The sequence below is a fragment of the Dunckerocampus dactyliophorus genome, chromosome 18 (genome assembly GCF_027744805.1).
Source record: "Dunckerocampus dactyliophorus isolate RoL2022-P2 chromosome 18, RoL_Ddac_1.1, whole genome shotgun sequence".
NCBI lineage: Eukaryota > Metazoa > Chordata > Actinopteri > Syngnathiformes > Syngnathidae > Dunckerocampus > Dunckerocampus dactyliophorus.
Window position 1 is genome coordinate 17537842 of NC_072836.1, and position 19309 is coordinate 17557150.

Consider the following 19309-nt stretch of genomic DNA (forward strand, 5'->3'; position numbering starts at 1 on the left):
ATTACAGTACAGCACCATCTCCAATTACTTGGAAAGCAAAGCAACCAACAGAAATACACACTGCAGTAAGTAGTACGAATGTAATGCATCCAGTGGAGTAGAACCTGTTTCCTCCTCCGTACACACGCGGGTCCACACACATGTCCAACTCAGGAGTTGAATCGATTATCTCCTGAAATTCTGACCACTCATCGCTGCTTCCCATACCTGAAAAAGAAAACGTTTGCAGCTACAAAGCAAAACTGGAACGGGGGTGCGGGTTACCGGTAGTAGTGACCTCCTCTTACCTATGCTTACGTTCCTGGTTTCCTGGGAGACCTGGACTTCCATATTCCGGCTGAGTCGCTTGGCGCTTTTTCTGCTCCGGTTCCCGGCCCGCATCGTGTCAAACTCAGAGGGCGGGAGGAAGCCTTCGTTGATGGGGGTGACGGTGGCCGAGGGGACGGATGAGGTGGGAGTGTTGGACTTGCTTCCGGTGCTGCTGGGAGTTGCCGCCACAGAGTCGGACTCCGAGCCATCCTCCTTGGTTTTTTGGTGGTAAAGTGCGAGAGATAGAGCACGTATATCAGCATCACAAGACATGGTCTCCAGCTAACAACTATACGGCTCGTTTAACCAACAACTGTAGTTTTAACACATGACATGCACTTACACTAGTGCATGTGTGTCATTTAACTACAGAAGTAGCTGGGCGGAGCAAGAAAGCAACAGCTCACAGAAAGTTACAAATTAAAGGTCCCCATTATGGATTTTACTGATGTTATAAAGTAGTATGTGTCCGGACAGCCCGTTTATGACCAACAAACATGAGTTTGGTCACTTGTTTGCTCCACTTTTGAGAGAAGAGGCGCTCAAGTTTGTGGTTTTCATAACATCATTGACACAATACACCCACCACTTCATGGAAGACAGCTTTATGTTAAACAAAATAAGTAAATGGCTTTGCTTGATTTTAAATAAAACCTGCGTCTCTAGCAACTGTCAATCAGCTACAAACGTGTAAGCTGTAAGTTTTATCATCTTGTTTTTCATCCGCAATCAAGCCAACCTAGCATGATGTTGCTAAATGTGCCTGTAATGGTAGCACTGTGGCTCACACAGCTATGCTAGCTTTGCTAACGTTTGTGTCCTACCCACTCCATAATGTTACGTTGTTGTATGTGATATATGGCATTTATTACACTCATGCAGAGTTACAGCATATATGTAAAAAGTGGATAAAGTGCACAGTAGCACTTCTTTGCGCCACACACTGTCTGAGACAGCCATGGACAAACACAGTTAATTAGCAGTAAAGCCAGACACAAAATGGCGGTGCTCCTGTGAGGGCTGCATTTTGGGCAACACACTGTGGGATTTTGGACACCAAAATTGTTGAAAAATAGTATATTATGGGACCTTTAATGTGTCTTATCTTATCCGACGTATGACTACACCTCAACAATCCAAATTTCAATCTCATTAACCAAATAAAAAAGCCTCCATATGGGCCACATACGAACCAACCAACCAAAACACAAGGACGCACAGCAGAAGCTCCATGATTACAAATAAATGATCACAAAAATTAAAAAAAGCCATCAAAATGGACCCCTGCTTGCTTGAGTCAGCGCATAAAGATCTCAAATCTCACTTTAGGTTTGAATGACAATCCTATTAGTTCATCAAAAGTGACACAAGCAGGCACGGTAGGTGGTCCTTGGAGGTGTGGCTTGCCGGATGGGCAGCAGCAAGGCTGGCCCCCGCCCCGCAACCACTCCCCAGGCTACGGTTGTGGTTGTGGAGGAAAGACATGGCCGATGTCTGTCCCACCTGATAGGCGGAGCTGAAGGTGGACTGGCCGAGCTCGCTGACCTGCCAGATGTCTTTCCCGGGCATCATCCTAGCCCCCCCGAGACCCCCACGTACCATGCCCTCGCCGCTGGGGTACAGGCTCAACGATGGCGGGCGCTCTGCTTTGCTGCTGGCACGGAACACAGAGAGAGAAAGAGAGGGGGAGATTAAAATGTTATTTAAATGAATGCTTTACAAATTAGGCTGAAAAAAAGACTGCTTAAGCCGAGCCTGGCATGCAAACGAATGCATACAAAAAATACAGCATATCAGAACAGATTTGAGCAAATTCCTATTTTGTGAAGCAATCCACTTTACATAAAGAAGCTTTCCTCGTCACTTGACCAGTGTTGAAATTATTTGAACAGGCCATAATTTCATCACATTTACGCAATTACAGGAAAATGTCAATTTACGTCAAGCATTCCCCCGCCCCCTTTTGAAAGTGTTGCAGCGATACAAATGCCAATACAGTGTTATAGAATATTCATAAAGAAAAAAGCACTGGGCTTAAAATGTGTTTGCAGGAACGTGACGTGTAAAACGTGTGAAATATATACAGCATATGAAAACTAATGTGTACAGTGTACAGCACTCAAAATGACTAAAACCTCATTGTAAATTCTACTTGCAAAATGTACAATTTATTAAACCACACAAACATTTTAAATAGCTCAACACATGTAATATTACCCATGTCTTCCACACATGCATTTACTTGTGGCGGCCGGCCGTGATTAAATTGAGACCATCACAGATAACCTCACCGCACGGTGGTTAGCATGTTGGCCACACAGTCAGGAGATGGGGAAGACCTGGGTTCGAATGTCTGTGTGGAGTTTGCATGTTGTCTGCGTGGGTACGGTCCGGGTACTCCGGTTTCCTCCCACATTCCAAAAACATGCATGTTAGGTTAATTGGCGACTCTAAATTGCCCATAGGTATGAATGTGAGTGTGAATGGTTGTTTGTCTATATGTGCCCTGCCATTGGCTGGCGACCAGTCCAGGGTGTACCCTGCCTCTCGCCCGAAGTCAGCTGGGATAGGCTCCAGCATACCCCCGCGACTCTAGTGAGGATAAGTGGCATAGAAAATGCATGGATGGATTTTTACATCTGTTCATCGTACAGTGATATATTAGCCCTATTAGCCCATGTATATTATTTTAATATACAGCCATGGAAAAAAAGTATTAGACCAACCTTTTTTTCCACAGCTTTGAACCGTGGGGCTTCAACAATTTACGATTAAAAAGAACTACAGTTCCCATGATGCTTACAGTGCCAAAACAGAACGTAGTGCATTTCCGCAATATAAACAAATATGACATGTTTTAAAAGCTTATGCAGTGATCGTGTTTTGATCTGACAAATCTTAAGTAACTTTGATCAAGTGTAGAATTACTACAGCTTTAGCTTGAGCTGTGGCTGCTGCTTAAATGATGGAAACAAAGCATCTCACCGGAGTTAACGAGGCTGCTATCATACTGGGAACACAGAGTGCAGGTAGGATTGCAAGGTTTATAGTGTGTCTTTCTGTGTAAATATCCCATGTTACAACGTGGACACCTGTGGCTTATAGACAAGTGCGGTCAATATATGCACAAAGAAAATTATCTTTAAATTTGGTGGGTGCGACGTATACTCGGGTGCAAAATGTGGCATCTTTAAAAGTAATAATACTACTAAAGAAAAAGTAGAATCCACCCAAAGCCACTCCTTAAAAAAATAATGCTGTTCAAAACAACGTAATACATATCTATTTTGAAACTAATAGCCTAAAATCATAGACTGACCAAGAAAACGTTAAAATGGTGAAAAATCTTCTCCACACGTATCATTTTGTCTTCACTTAAAGTGATAAGGAGATGATGCACACAGATGGACACACAATGAGGCAGGTAAATGGAGGAAATTGATAAAACCTGAGAGCATTTTCTAATTGGTTGTTATCAGAATGCAACATAATTGAGACTTGTCACAAGCAACATTACTGTACAGACTATCCATTATCAGAGCTCAATTCTTCACACATGCTGGGCATACAACAAGGGGGCAGCCCGGAAATTCAAAAGAAAGCAGGCTGCTTTGGTTTGGAGCTGGCGGGGAAAAAGGTGGGGAGGGCAGTTGCGTGACCATGTTGGATTTACCTTTTCCTCCATGTGTGGCGTTGACTGTGCACACAGCAGCACAGAGAGCAAGCCAGCAAGACACACAGGACAGACAGTTTCAGATTAGCGAGAGACACCGGACACACACATGACAAGACACATGAAAGCACACTCCTGCATGTCATTGAACAACGATTCTCCACACTTGAGCAATCAGTTGTTGGCACCCATCATCACAAATCAATGTTGAGTTCCTAAATGTCAAATATCAGCCCCGTCCCTTTATGATGTAACTCTCCCAGAAAACAAATCACCATCATCACGTCAGTGCGCAATTTCTTTCCGTCGCTGCATGTTGGAAGGATTACGAAGCTATTGACAATCTGTGCTCAAAGAGATTTTAGGGATGCTGTGTATGTAGTGGACAGGAGGTGATTAATCTGCTCTTCTGCTAGAAAAGATGCACCAGATGTCCCCCTTTGTCTCATGCTCAAAAGTGTTCATGAACTATGGATAGTTGCTTTCTTTAAAAAAAAAAGAAGTTTTTTTTAAGTTTAAAAGGAGAGTCCTAATTCCAGCTTGTGCATGTAAACACATCACAAAGAAATGGCAGCAGCCATGCAGTGGTCATGTTGACAAATGAGGCCTGCTACATTTAAGATGAAACAAAACAGCAGCAGCAAGACAGTGGATGAACAATTCAAAGCCTCAGACACAAACACTGCCACACCATCACATACCAGTGGTTCCCATACAGGCGTCCCTCGTTTATCGCGGTTAAATATCATAACAAGTGAATTTCCGCAAAGTAGGATTTAATAGTAATAAATTGAATATTTTCATATAAAACCTGTTTATCACCTTCTAAAACTGCTTTTTAAACATTATTAGAGCTCTATAGACATGAAACAAGACCGTATTACGCAATATAGTCACCAAGATAAGCAATAAGACAAAAGCTCACACGTTAGCATTGGGAAAGTTCCTTGTAGTAGTATCTCGAACGTAATATGGGTTGATCGCATGGCATTAAAAAAACAAAAACAAAAAACAATCAACATCAGCCTATCATCCATCCTCACTATGACATTTGTCACTTGGTTGATATCCCTGTACAGTGGCAGCCAGTCTGACATGAACCTGGCGCACTTAGACTTGCAGATTTGCTTTCACCCGATTCCACAACTCTTATGCGCAGGGTACGGGATCTCTGAAGTGACACAAGAGACGGCCGCTGCTTTAAGCACAGCAATCTACAGAGCTAAACTAGTTAGCCTCCAATTTATTTATTCTAAACTTAAAAATGTGTTTGAAACTGAGTGGGCAAGAAGGACAAAGTAAGAAGCCAAAAACGTACCACTTCCACATGGAATGGGAGAAGAACTTTTTATCCCCCGCTACAGTATGACATGTCAAACTCCTCATCCATGGCTGAAAGTTAAGGTAATGTAATGTAAGGCAATGTCCCATTAATGTAACATTAATGACGCCTAGTGACCAGAATACTACATATTAGTCTTTTAAGATATTTTGACTAAAAATAGGCCATAGTCAGTGAAAAAAACTGCAAAAAGCACCGACAGAAAAAAGTTCAATTTGTTTTGCTTTTCATGTTTTTTTTTTTTAACACACTTTTCTCCAACCCGTCATGGCCAGTTGTGCAAATCCGATGATGACGTCATTCCACCCGTAACACTGCATGCACACACATACACAACTCACGTTCGTCCACTGCCGGGGCCATCTGATTGGCTGTTGCTTCCCGTCTGCTGCATTTTGGAGCGCTCGATATGCTCAACGTACGTCTGGATCATCTTTAATCCGAGAAGGTAAAACCGTGGATGGAAAGAACAAAGTTAAAAATGATAAAAAAAACAACATTATTTCTGATTCTGTGCATTTTCTTGCATTTAAAAAGAACAAACAAATCCAACATGTAAAAAAACTCCTCAAGTAGCTCATGTTTTTTTGGGTCTCATGAAGATCTTACAGGACCAAATGTTGACTTAAATATCAAAGGTTACTTGAAAGTGGTTTTGGAGCCAGTTATAGAACAAGGAACCACATTTGGTAACTAACGGACATGCTATTTCTGTCCGTCAATCAGCAGAGAAAGGTCATGATTACTTGTATACTGTACAGTATTGAAATTAAATGGAAGGAAAGTATATCATACCCATGTGTCATTACTATAAATAGAGAAATCCGACAAAAATAATATGTCCTAGTTCCTAAACCTCATGCCTTTGAAAAGTCACTAACTTGCATTGATAGATGGGAAACTTCATCCCAAGGTCTATTATTTCATCAGTTCTGTGCCCGACAGGATGAACACATCACGTTGGGCACTAACCTCCGTGTGGCGCTGGTGCAGAGCGTTGTACTCTTTCTTCATGTCCGACTCCCTTTCCTCCAACCGTGTGACTGAAAAAAATCAAATGACTTCCAGTAGGTAATGTTGCACTTCATTAGCAGGTAAACACCACAGCAGATCAAACAAAAATCATCATTATTTTATAACAGCACTTTTCAAAATGGCAAGGAAACATTTTTACTGAGAAGCAAAGAAGAATAAAAAAAAACCACAACACTTCTAGCATGGCTTTTTCTATTGAGTTGGAAGTCTACTCACTTTGGTCAGCATAGTTCTTTGACTTGAGCTCCAGCTGTTTCCCTTGCAGCTCCAGAAACTCCACCTGGACCTGCAGATCCTTCTTCTCTGCTTCCAGTGCATCTTCAAACTCGATGAATTTCTGGCAGATGCAAATATGAGCACAACAACGCTTTAAATAAGCGCACAATATTCATAAATGGATCATTCTCTAGAATTTGTGAGCAAAGAAACACAGCCTTAAACGTTGTTACTGCAGCAATCACATCGTATTGCCTGCACAGCAGTGTAGCCTTGCTTAGTTAGTAGGCGGTGATGCTGGGAAAAATGGGCCTGATGCACCAATAGGTTACGAATTTTCATATATTAATTTTTAAAAAGGGTTTCTAAGATAAACAAAAAGCAGGATTCACAGTTATTCAACTTTGTAGCCTGCAGTCTACTCAGCAGCGCATTTTTAATTACCATAGGCAATGATCACCTGAATCAAAATGGAAAAATAATGATGACAGGTGGCGTATCGTTAAAAGAAGGGGGTGTGGCCTGGCCAGCAGTAAATACAATTGCACTGCTGTGTGTGCACACTCTTCTCATCCCCTGATAAAGGCATTGGAGGGTGTTAACTTATGCTAAATACGACCAGCTGGTCCACGCCTACAAAACCCCAAAATGGATTTGAGAACACAGCTGTGAACAATTCAGCAAGTTAAGAACCTTCCATGAACCCCGCATGGACTTTTCTTGAGAAACATTTTTAACAATATGTTAAGAAAAAAGTAGAAATATATGGGTAGATTTGCAAAGATGAAAAAAAACAACTGTATTTTAAATAAACTGTTAAATCACAGGAAATGGAATAAACGATTATTTTTGCTCTGGCGTACACTGATGGATGCCACTTCTTAAAAAGTGAAAGTATACAGCAAGGTGTCACAAAATCTCACGATATTAAAAAATGGAGAGATTTGTAGATAAAAAAAAAGAAGTTTCCCGATAATAAATAAATTAATCAAACAAATATCACACGTTAAATGAAAATGAACTGGATAATTTTGCCAGCCTCCATACAGTATATTGCCATGTGCATGCGTGTCTGTTTTCCTCGTCTCTCGCCTCCAAACAGGCAGGAAAAGAGTTCACTCTGTGCATTAGTTCAGCACCTAGGCGCTTCATAGAACAACGGTGCACAGAATGAGTCCTCTTGTCAGTCATTCAGTCGTTTTGTCTCTGTGGCGAAGGCGGGGCCGTTAACATACACACATAGCAAAAGAGTGGAGCTTCGTGAGGAGCAATGCAAGGTAATGCCAAATTGAGCGGGAAAAAGATGCTTGTAAAGCCAAATGCCACCTCCCCCATGTGGGAATAATAATGAGCAAGGACATCAACACGAACAAGCCAGTATGACAAATTTATTCGAGAGTGGTAGTAACATAAAAGGCAACAAAAAAAACTTGCCGACCTAGTTTCCCATCTGGGAAAAAAACTACACATCGAGATGCAGAGCCTTCGTCTCGACAGTCAACACTCACGGAGACGTTTGGTCGGTAAAGTAAATACAAACCAAACGGAACAGCGCAAAATGGTGTGCATTCACAGAAAGTGTACTTTGCTACATCACAAAAGAAATGCTGCTCTTTAATACAGTTGAAAGGCCAGCATTTCAAGAAATGCTGCGCACACATGGCACAAACGGCAATTCCACAACTTTACAGAGTGAAAGATGACATATTAAAGGAAATTATTATGCTATATTATTATTTCTTATGATATATTATCCTAACATTAGTGGTTTATTTGGTCTCAAAAAATGTTGAGACGTTCTTAAAATAAATGTTAAAATCTCGTCTTGTCTCATTCTCGTGGACCCAGTATCGTGCATCGTCTCGTCTCGTGAGCTGGGTGTCACCTAGTACATAGCAAACAAGTGTATAGTAAAATGCACGTAAACTCTGTAGCTGAGAAGCCAGTGGAGGTCTGCCATCTATATTTTCACATTGCCTTTTCACAACAAAGCTGTTACTAATGGCGTGCTTGTCCTGGCCTAACATGCTAATCCTCTGACTGCAGAGAGACCGTTCATTTGGAATGTATAGCACAGTGTTTCCCATACATTCAGTCATTTACATTTTCATCAAATATATTTGGACCGCCACTGGAGATGCAGCGATCCGCTTTTTTTCACTTACGATCCTGATACCTGAATTTGGACGTCTGCCAATACCGATAAAATTCCAATACCAGAGCTCTGTTTGCTTTAATAGGCAACCACAACAGAAGAATATCAGCAAACGTAGTCGGCCCCACACATACACACATGCACACAAACACAAGCGCTCGGCCTGCACGTTCACGGCTTCAATGACAGTCGGGCAACACAGAACTCTTCACATTGCACATAACTTCTGGGTGATTTTGTATGAAGTATGATGGAGTGAGGTTGCAGTGCATGCGTGGACACAGCTACATTCGCTGATATTCTTTTGGCTACGTTTGCTGACAGCATTAAAGCACAGACGTGGCTCATGGATCGGAAATCTCTGCAGGTAGTAACCAAAATTTGTAACTGGTAATTGAACCCGATACCAACACTGGATCGGATCGGCCCCATCCCTAGCATTAACTTGATTGTTACTGTATTGTTTTTGTTATCACAATGCTATCTGGCTCTATTCATCTATCTAGTGGCGTTTGATTTACCGGTAACGACATTATGGACGGAGAAAAAAGGTGCTGATGATGACATAAAGCGCTAGGAGAAGTGTGAAATCAGCAGAGATGCCAAATGAAAAGGTAAAATTAGTCACCCTAACATGAATAAGGATTGTGTACATCTTGGCGAGGGCGTCTCTGGGAGACAGTGAGTCGTTGGCTTTGTTTACCATTAGCTTGAGCCTAATAACCTTGTAATCTGAGACGCTTTTTTCTCGTTGCTGCTTTCACTCGCATTGTTTTCCTCAGCCACCATCTTCCTGCGACTAGCATGCTCGGCCTACTTCCTTCTGGCTGCTATTGTTGCTGGGTCTCTGCTCCTTATAAGCATAAATCAGGTTACACTGCCAGGCCCCCTCTTTGTACTATTGATTTCCTATGATTATGTCCTCCCATCCCCCCCAATTGTAGCCCAGTGATCAACACAGTCTGTTTTTTTGTCTTGCTTTCGTAGTTGTCTGCTACAATGTGGGGATGGATCACGGTAAATGATGCAGTTGAATCTTATGCAGCAACAGCAGGATTCATGTTCAAAGTTATTTAATGTCATGCTACATTTACACTGGATTTATACGATTTTTTTATCCCATGTGCCCCATTTTGCATTTGCATCATTATTACCGAGGTTCCGCTGCAAACACATAACAATGCTGACGGAACCCAGCAGAGTAATGCAAAGCTTACCTGCCATCTGAGCCTATGGCCGAAATGCAGTGTTTCCCATGCATTCATTTATTTGTGGCAGCCCGCCACCACTAGACATAGCACTACCTGCTCGCCCTCACTCATAAACACATTATAATAGGACTGTGTGCGAATGTAGCTTGTCGTTACAACCCTGTACATCAGACAGCAATCTAACTCTGCCAGAAAACAAGAAGATGTAGCAGGAGGGATCAATGTCACCAACCTAGTATTCAGACCCCTCTAGATTCTGTTTTTCAAATAAGCAACTAGCAACAAATGTAGGGGCTTTTGGAGACTCTAACATGAGCGCACACATCACCCTTCTCAACGAGCAGCGGGTCCTGTTGAGCCCACCATCCTTACACATTAAGAGCACTCGCATGCGGCTCCGTCTTGTGACAGAAAAGAAACACAGTTTTTTGCTCACTTTTTGTCCTTCCCACAGCGTCCACAAAAATGACATGCACATGCATCATGGGAAATTATGCAAATCAAACGATAACATTGGGATCCGGATCCCACCACTGCATCACAGAAAGCTTGTAATGTGATATCTCTGTATGAATATAAGCTATTGTTTTTTGCTATTGTTAGTTTTCTGTGTTCTTGAGTTATTTTCAGCTGTGAACAGACATCTTTCATGTGTTTATGTTAGACTGTTACTCATTCAGATATGGCACTCTAGATGACGATGATGACACTTTAGTATGTTAGTAATATATTCTCCATCAGAGTCACTAGTAATAAAGCGCAAACCAACTAGTGTGTTTGGAGTAAAACTACTTGTTACCAGGCTTGGTATTGTGTCTTGTTTCCACGTATTTTGCGTGCATATTTATTTGAAACGAACCCTACAAAACAATGAATTTGATATAAATAATGTCTTCACCTCCCTGAAACACAACTACAAAATCAGGTTTGGTCATTTTTAAATAAAGTATCAATTCAAATGTATGGTCAAATTTAGTACAAAGCTATCGTCTTCATCATCTTCAAATGTGATATTACTTTTGTAGTGTGCGAGGACCTAAAATGAAACTTTTGGGGCATGGAAAAGGTTGGGAATGCGCAGCTATTAATAGGGTTGACTGCAAAGTTTATGGAACTCTTATTTTCTTGCTTACACGTCCTTTAAAATTGAGAAATTGAGGATATACTTGTATAGTATATAACTCAGATAGACTGTATAGTAGCAATATATCTACAGATCCAGATGTGTGCTGCAAAGTATAATACTGTAATGCTTATCTGTACAACCTCAACCATCACATGTCATGTGTAACCAAACATGCGACACAAGCTGGAGGTTCCGATGGGTCTGGAGGCCCAACCACCACACCGGGTGGTGACTCACCTCCTCCGCCTGCTTGCGCAGCGCTTTCTCCCTCTCGTACTGTGTGATGAGCTGCTCGTTGTCCTCCTTCAGGAGTTCCAGTTCCACTTCGTGCTCCTGGTTCTCCGTCAGCACAGCGTCCAAGTTCTCCAGGACGTTCACCACAAGCGGCATCAACTCCTTCACCACCTCCTCGTCATAGCTGCGGATCAGCCTCTCGAACTCCCTGTAGATGCTGTTGGCCAGGCCCGACACCCGCTCCGACATGACGGTGCCGGAGCCGTAGTCGTCCTGGTAGACCACCTCGTCTATCTGTAGCTCCATCATCTTGGCGGCGGGATCCAGATGAGGACTGGCAAGGCCTTGTAGACTGTGGAGGTGTTTTGGATCAGGTCAACGGAGGGGTAACGTGTAATTCCGCATTACTGGTGATAGAAATAGACTAATATATGATAAAGATGGGTGCCGCTCCTTCTCCAGCTCGTTGTGTCACAGCCAAACTATAAGTACGGTCCGTCCGAACAGCTCGTCTGTGGCTGGGCCTCTCCGGGGCCATGCCGAGGAGGAAGATGCCTTCGTCGATAATTCTACACCTGCTCAGCAGCTGCGGCCATGGAGTGCAGCCATTGCTGGCTGGATAAATAAATAAATTAATAAATACAAGAATAAATACAAACGTTCACTCTGAATAGTTTTCTTCCATTATCGATGCTTCCGGGTGCGCCGCCGGGGAAGCTGGTGATGGTGATGTCTCCCAATGGGAGAGGTTCTCTTTGCTGTTCGGATGCACGAGCCAGCTGACCGACTATGAATGACGTCACATAGCCTGCATAGAGTATGCACAATGAACCGGAAATCTAGTTCACGATTTCAAATTAAAATTCATTGTTATCGTTTGACACTGGAGAAGTACAATGCTTTGATATTTTTTAAATTTTGTAAAAAAAAATAACAAAAAAGCTACAAAAAAAGACAAAGCATTGTCTTATTAGTATCAAGATTTCAGCTGTTTCTTTTTACATTGTGACTTTATGCTTATTTTTCCCTTTTTGTTTAGTTTTCTTTCTACACTGTGCAGTGGGCCAATAAAAAGCCACAGGTCGCAATTTGACACATTACCACCCTTTGGACACCCCTGATTGTTATTAAGCAGCATATATGTATGATTCTGGGTATTTACAGCTTGAAAGTCTCCTCCCACTATGTTTGTTGTATATTCATTTCTAAATGTCACATACAATAAAATGTGGAGGTTGAATGATTATTTTAAATCTACGAAGTAAGATATTAGTTCTCTAATTTTGTTGGCTTTGTGATTGCTGTAGCTGCCATCATTCTTGCTGCACTACCTATGGTAATTTTACGCAACCTATATGTCTACTTAATACGGAACGTTGTATTTTAGTTTAAAGGCAAAAACCGGAAGTTGCCTAGTTTCCACTGTGCTTGCCCTAAAAAGTGTATGGCCATAGATTTAATAATAATGACGATGCACTCTGAAACTGATGCTTCACTGCTTTAGACAAAGAAAAATGAAACACAGCTAACTGAGGCCTAACAATAACCCATGTTGATCAGAATTGCATAGTGTTTTAAAAATCATTCATTCATCAGTCAGTCAGTGCTGGAAATATTTACATTTTGTCTTTACGGCCACTATGTTATGGCGTTACCATTTTTTGATTTTATTAATTCTGCCTTCAAGAAGATATTCTCAAGATGATCCACAGTCCAATTATTGTGGTATAAATTGCACTGCATAGTGAGAAGGGTTTCTAACCATCCATATGAAATTTCAAAGCACTACACAGCAATGGAGATCCTGAACAAATGACATGTTTGAAAAGACATGGCGTTATATTGGTGAAACTTTTCAATTTCATGCATGATGGTTTGAAATTGATGTGAGTCACAAGACCTCTCAGAAGAGCAGTGAGTGGACCTTGGTCTACCGTGTAAGGATGCAACAATGTACATAATACAGGGTAATGGGAAAAATAAACATATGACATAGCATACATTAAAATATTTCAAAGTGTCCACAGTGCTGTTTTCTTTACCTGAGTGGCCTACATGCTGCAAATGTTAGAAGCGGCAAGCATCACTGACTGCAGTTTAACATGTGTGCATAAGATAACGTAGTGTTAATAAGAATAGACTCAGAGTGCAGCACTTATCTACTAGAGATGAGGCTAAAGTCTCAAGAGTACATGGTCTCCACAAAATCTCTTTTGGGCCAAGACAACCTCAGTTAATGACTGCTACTCCCGATGCAGCCAGCCACTGTATAACCTGTCATTGTACACCACTGGAAAGAGAAGGATCATAATTTAATTGCAGTAGTGCTTACTGATCTTTGTACTGAAGCTAGGTCTGGTGAAAAGGGTTGGGATGTAACAGGAACAGGAAATAGGCCCCTTGGCCAGGCTTACAGGGCAGTAGTTACATGTGTAAACTTGCTATATTCAATTGGAGCGCCTTATTAGACAAGCATAAATAATTTGAACAAACTGGATCACTAGCACTTATTTCTTAAGTTTTTTTTTCTTAAACTAAATGTGTTTGGTGTTCGGAATATTTCATGTGCAATTGCACTGACAGAAAAGTTAGAAACGGTCAGGATAACTGTGCAACTACTGTACTAAAACAAGCCTGGAAATAAAAGATCAGCCGTTATTAATTGAAACATTGGTTATTACAACATTACTTGAATCATGTTGGTCGTTAAAATGCACTGCTATTTTTGTACAATTCTGCAAATAGCAACCTCAAGGTGGCACTAGGATCCATTAGGTAAACACTGTAGTAGTCTGACAATCCAGCACATACCTTGTATAGACTACTAGACATTTTAATTCAAAGAGTGCTTCTGTGCTGATTTCCGGTGTACAAGCTATTTTGTTCAGAGGAAGTGAGTGGCCACTTTGTAAGGGCAGGAATTGTCAAGAACTGGTCAAACAAGACTCGTTTTGTGCACTGTTCTTACACTACTGCAAACATTTAGGAAGGCATGCATGGTTCTAATGTATTGCACGTTACCTTTTATCTGCCAATAAACTATTGGCAGAATGATGCTCAAACAGCCATTCAACTGCCAAAAACATTTTATTGCAATACACAGGATTGAATTCTGCTGCACTCATTGCTGCCAGGCACATCAGTACAGAAGGGGACAGGCTGGTGCCAGAATACCTTGAATGTGCATCATGAAGTGGGTGGAGAGGTGATACCTAAATAGCTCACCTGAACTCAGGTGGGCCACAAGCTTGTCCAGAGTTCCCTGTCTCCAACTGTTTTAATTTAAAACATAAACAGAGGCCAACCCCGGGGGGGGGGGGGGGGGGGGGGGGGGGGGGGGAATAACAATAAAGGCAGATTAAGCGAGCAATGAGGGCAAAGCAGAAAAACACATTCGCGTAAAATCAAGATGGAATTTTTCGGGGGAAGCAGAAACATTTTGGAGTAAGCAGCTGCATTCATCTTCGAGTCTGTCAATTTTTGGTATTTTCTTCCCTGAAGAGAGTTAGTTCTGACAGAAAACAGTTTGTGTCAGGCACATGTTGGGTTGACAGGGACAGCAAGGCAAAAGAGAACATAGATGACAAGTTCTCCTATTGGCTGTTTGGAGAAAGCCAAGAAGAAAAAACAAGGTGTCACTCATGGAGTTACTGACAAAAAGGGAAAACTTGAGGGCCAAAGAAGTCTTTTTGGAGTAACAGTATTGGGATGGAACCATTTCACAGCGCTAATGATTACTGATTGATCAGGCGTGATTGTATTATGCAGTTTCAAGGAGAACTGGGAAAAGAGCTGAGGGGCTGCAATCAGGTTGAAAGTGCAACAAGTTGAGGACAACTGATCAGTCTGTATTTGTTTTGAAGAACAAAACCTCCTGATCTTTCCTTTACGTGTGAGACAACCATGAGAAGAGTGGGGTGGGGAGTTGGAATGAGAGAAGATGCAAGGGGAAGCAGACAAAAATTGTACAGACACACACTGGGACGGGAGGGGTGTGTTCCGTGGATCAGTAGAATACCACACTCGACTTTCCTCCGGGGGGGTTGAGGACCCTGTTGTGCGAACGAGGCTTGGGTCCCAGGTGAGGCTCGTGGTTCTTCAGCGAAGTCTCGTCATTAGGAGGTGGGGAAGAGGAGGAGGGCTCAGGGGGGGCTGGAGGAGGAGCAGCAGCAGGAAGAACAGCAGCAGCAACAGCAGGTTCCTCCTTAGCTGGCACAACGGCTGGTGAGACGGATTGCTCTTTGACCTCGGGCTGGCTGACCTTGACCACAGGTGCTTCAAGATTAAATAAATTCATTATGAAAATGTCAGAAGAGGAACAGAAGTCTGAAGCCATGCTTGCGGAAGTCCAGAAAGTCAAACGGCTGTAGAACCGTCACCTGTGTAAACCTATAAGTGCACACGCAGCTCTAGCAAATGTATTTTTGTACTGTCCATTTGAAACCAAGCAAAAATGGTCTAAAAGATATATGCAGTTGAAAAAGAAGTTTTGGCATCATTGGGTATCCATCCTGCTTGATCATAAAAGACTCACCATTTTGCGGCTTTACGATATCACAGCTTTTTCAAAAATATATTGGGTATGGGTGTGTGTGTGTGTGTGTGTGTGTGTGTGTATGGTGATAAGAGTGTAAACCCAATAATAGATTTAACAATAAAAACAAAACATTAAATTTCCAACTGTTTTTTCACCCGGTGAAATAAGTACGTTACATTGCTCAATTCTTCTTCTTTCATTGAGGTGGAGTGAGCTCATGGTAAAGTTTCCCATTTTAATGTTAACAAGAGACCCGAGATAGAGAAAGCAGTTAGTCAAAGTTGGTCTAAATGTATTTTTAAAAATTACATTAAATTAAAAAAATAAAAATAATAAAAAAAGCTCCACCCACCTCCAGTTGAATATCTCTGATCTGCTAAACATATTCAGCAGGAATATTTTCAGGAAGAGATAATTAATCATTTAAAAACTGAAATTTCCCCTTCCAAAGCCCATAAAAATGATGTTTGGCTTGCTAAATAAAATTCATTCAACATTTGTTGCAAAACAATCTTTATACTAATAACGTTGTAAAAGCTTTGTGCAATATTCTCACCTGGTGATTCAGGTTCAGGTCCTACGGTTAGATTGTCCTGTTAAAAAGGAAAAAGAAAAAGAAGAAGAAGAAAAGCTCAATTTGTGCTGTAATTGTATTAAATAATGCAGCATTAATGACTGCGGTCGTCGACAGATCACTTTTCATACTGTGCTCCTAATACAGAAAAGGTCACCACGCACTAAACATTTTTCTAGATGGATGCAAGAGTGTGACATGGCGACACTGATTATTTAAAAGATTAACCTTTGTGGGAGCCTGCAGCACTACAGTAGAACACTCAGCAGATTTTACATTGACTTTCAGTCACTTATCAGTTCTGAACATCCCTTTACAAGATGGCGTGTTGAGTCAGCAGAAAAACCAAATAAATATATCGACAACATGCACTGCGTGGTGGACTTTACCTTTGGCTTATTTGGGTGACTTCTGCTTGGGCTTTGGAGAGCTGCATTTTCCGCAGACCCAAATATGTTGCTGGTTGGTCCACCTGGAGGCACGGGTCGCTGAGGTTGGACTGGAGGTTGAGGTTCCCCAAATATTCCACTGCTCTTCCCACCTACAGGTCACCAAGAAGTGTCATCACTGACATTTCTTCTTCTCCTGACAGTCTAACAAGTATACACACACACACACACACACACACACACACACACACACACACACACGTAGTTCCCAAACTTTTTACAGTCACGCACTCCTTCAGACATTTGACTTGAAGCCATGTACCCCCTACTCCTGGACACTAAAAAAAAAAAAAGTTCTATCTGAATTAACGTGAAATATTGAACATAATTCATTGGTTAATTAGTATAGTAATTCCGGGTCATGTGTATTTGGCATGGTCACATTTTGATAAAGTTTCACGTGAACACTGATAAATAGACAAGTAATCATCCTACATATCTTTTATTCCAGTTTGATGTTGGCATCCTTCCGTTTGAACGGGTTTCATTTTTTGTCCACTCAGACTAGCTATGGTTTAAGTATGCATATTAATTTAATAACAAATTGAAGAGGAAGGTTTATCATGATATAGCAGTATCCAAAACACAAAAATATACCCAACTAACAATAAAGACTCATTTTCAAAAGGAATCCCCACCCAAAAACACACCCAACCAACAACAAGGATTTTTCGGGGGAATCCCACTCACCAATGGTGGGTACTATTTGTGGTCCTTGCATGTCATGTTTGATTGCTTGTGAGGAACTACAGTAGTATGTAGCATAACGGTCAACTATTACCTCAACAATTCAATTAGGAAAAATACTACATATGAACAACTAAAATCACAGCACTTCAGAAGATGTTTATTTCACACACAGCTCAGGAAAGCAGGACAATCCTGTAATTATATAAATATCATGGCAGAAATGAATGTGAGACGTTAAACTTGACATCCCAGATTTACGGTGTTTACTGTCACCCAGCCGCTGTCTTGCGCCATCATTTGTTTAAATTAATAATCACAAGTAATGCGCAAGTCGGAATTGCACCGAAAGGTATAAAAGCAGCCTCTAAAGTTGCTAAAAAACTTCAGCGTTCAAACCACCGTCGTGGATGGCGCCATGTGTATCACAGGATTTACGACATGTACACTAGAAGATATTATTTGTATGGTAAAATGTGTCACAAACTGCCGATTTCAAAATCAATCAGTGTCTTGGGTTCCGGAGGAGAACAGCAGAGCGGTCTATGCCGGGATTATCACATGAAAGTAACACTTTTCACACACAGTTTCTTTCCACATCCATTAAGATGACAGACAAGCGTATCTCACCCGGAGGGTTGGAGCGTTTGGGTATAGCCTGGGACTCGTCTGGTGAAGCAAACACATTAGAAGCCATCTTATTTGGTCTTCTAGATTGTGGGGATTCTTCTTCATATCCTCCAAACAGGTTACTGGAGCCACCACCAGGAGGCCGCAGCACCCTGCAGAGAACACACAAATTTAGGATTACAATCCAATCATATGAATACTAATCTTTTTAAGGCCGATTACAAAAGACAATGACAAATGCCAAAGATAAACAACAACGTGGCGTGTTATATACAATTTGCTTGACACGTGTGAGGATTATGAATGATGTAATATTTTGTGATCTGGCAGCAGTATAAAGGCCAGTTAACATAGACAACATGATTATATGGGCGGAAAGGGCGCCATATCTCAACAAACTCTACTATAGAATTTTTCAGGTTACGTGAAGCCAATACGTGTTTTAAACCTGACTATTCCATAGTAATAAACTTAACTGTAGCAGTAGAATATATGGTGAGAAAATGAAAGATTTAACTAGAACAATGTAGCCACATAGCATAAGAGCTAGCACAAAGACAGTGGTAGATTACCACTTCCGCAGGAGACAACGCCTGGTGTTAGCATGAAAGCTAATTCTCAACATTTGCCAACGTGAGACAACACTGAACACTGAATCAAGTAACAGTCATCTTTTTAAGGAATACAGCATTGGTAACTGGATTGAAGGTTTAAAAAAATTCACCAAAAGTTACGACGTATAATCGACACATATGACAAGGGCTAGTCAGGCGGTTGCCTACGTTTAAAATAAGCAACTGTTTGGGGTTTCGTCTACACTGTCACTTATTATTCACCTTGAGCTCGGTTTTGACCCAGTATCCAACCCTTGGAACATGTTGGTCGAAGTCATGGTGGTTTTGTTGTGAGGCTTCAAGTTTCCGAAGACAACTTGGTCAGTTTGCCAACTGGACGACTTGTAAAGTTCCTCCTGGTCTCAGCAGGCGAGCGCCCACCCTATTCCAGCAAAGAATGGCAGCCCTTCCCACAATGACACCGTGCAATATAACTGGTCAGTTGCCGAGCTGCTTCGGATAGGGTGCGTTTGTTTTGTATCACAAGACAAACGCTTGAAATTCTATCGAGCCTAAC

General features: G+C 41.5%; 2 protein-coding genes across 20 annotated transcripts in view; both read right to left on the reverse strand.

The window, feature by feature from the left end:
* mapk8ip3 (mitogen-activated protein kinase 8 interacting protein 3) overlaps positions 1–12101 on the reverse strand; it is a 30190-nt gene extending 18089 nt beyond the window's left edge. For 8 of the 19 annotated variants that reach the window (XM_054759191.1, XM_054759185.1, XM_054759196.1 and 5 more), the window contains exons 1-8: positions 11305–12101; positions 6576–6696; positions 6297–6367; positions 5666–5757; positions 3983–4006; positions 1813–1963; positions 288–522; positions 105–207 (exon numbers count right to left, since the gene is read on the reverse strand). In XM_054759191.1, coding sequence (XP_054615166.1) covers positions 105–207; positions 288–522; positions 1813–1963; positions 3983–4006; positions 5666–5757; positions 6297–6367; positions 6576–6696; positions 11305–11610 — 1103 coding nt within the window. In that variant the 5' untranslated portion in view covers positions 11611–12101. The remainder of the gene's footprint in view (positions 1–104; positions 208–287; positions 523–1812; positions 1964–3982; positions 4007–5665; positions 5758–6296; positions 6368–6575; positions 6697–11304) is intronic. The other 11 variants (XM_054759203.1, XM_054759198.1, XM_054759184.1 and 8 more) reach the window with 10 other exon arrangements.
* A 2537-nt stretch (positions 12102–14638) lies between these two features.
* Positions 14639–19185, reverse strand: jpt2 (Jupiter microtubule associated homolog 2). Its single transcript, XM_054759511.1, has 5 exons — positions 19015–19185; positions 18179–18330; positions 16802–16953; positions 16395–16431; positions 14639–15576 (listed from the first exon to the last, which is right to left on the reverse strand). Exons 1-5 carry the CDS (start codon positions 19068–19070, stop codon positions 15308–15310), a joined length of 666 nt encoding a protein of 221 aa, XP_054615486.1. The 5' UTR covers positions 19071–19185; the 3' UTR covers positions 14639–15307.
* Between the last annotated feature and the right edge of the window lie 124 nt (positions 19186–19309).

Coding starts and splice junctions, on each gene's coding strand:
- jpt2 (XM_054759511.1), bottom strand. CDS start 19,070: ATGACTTCGACCAACATGTTCCAAGGGTTGGATACTGGGTCAAAACCG. Junction 18,331..19,014: donor GGGTCAAAACCGAGCTCAAG/GTGAATAATAAG, acceptor TGTTCTCTGCAG/GGTGCTGCGGCCTCCTGGTG. Junction 16,954..18,178: donor CAAACGCTCCAACCCTCCGG/GTGAGATACGCT, acceptor GGTGACCTGTAG/GTGGGAAGAGCAGTGGAATA.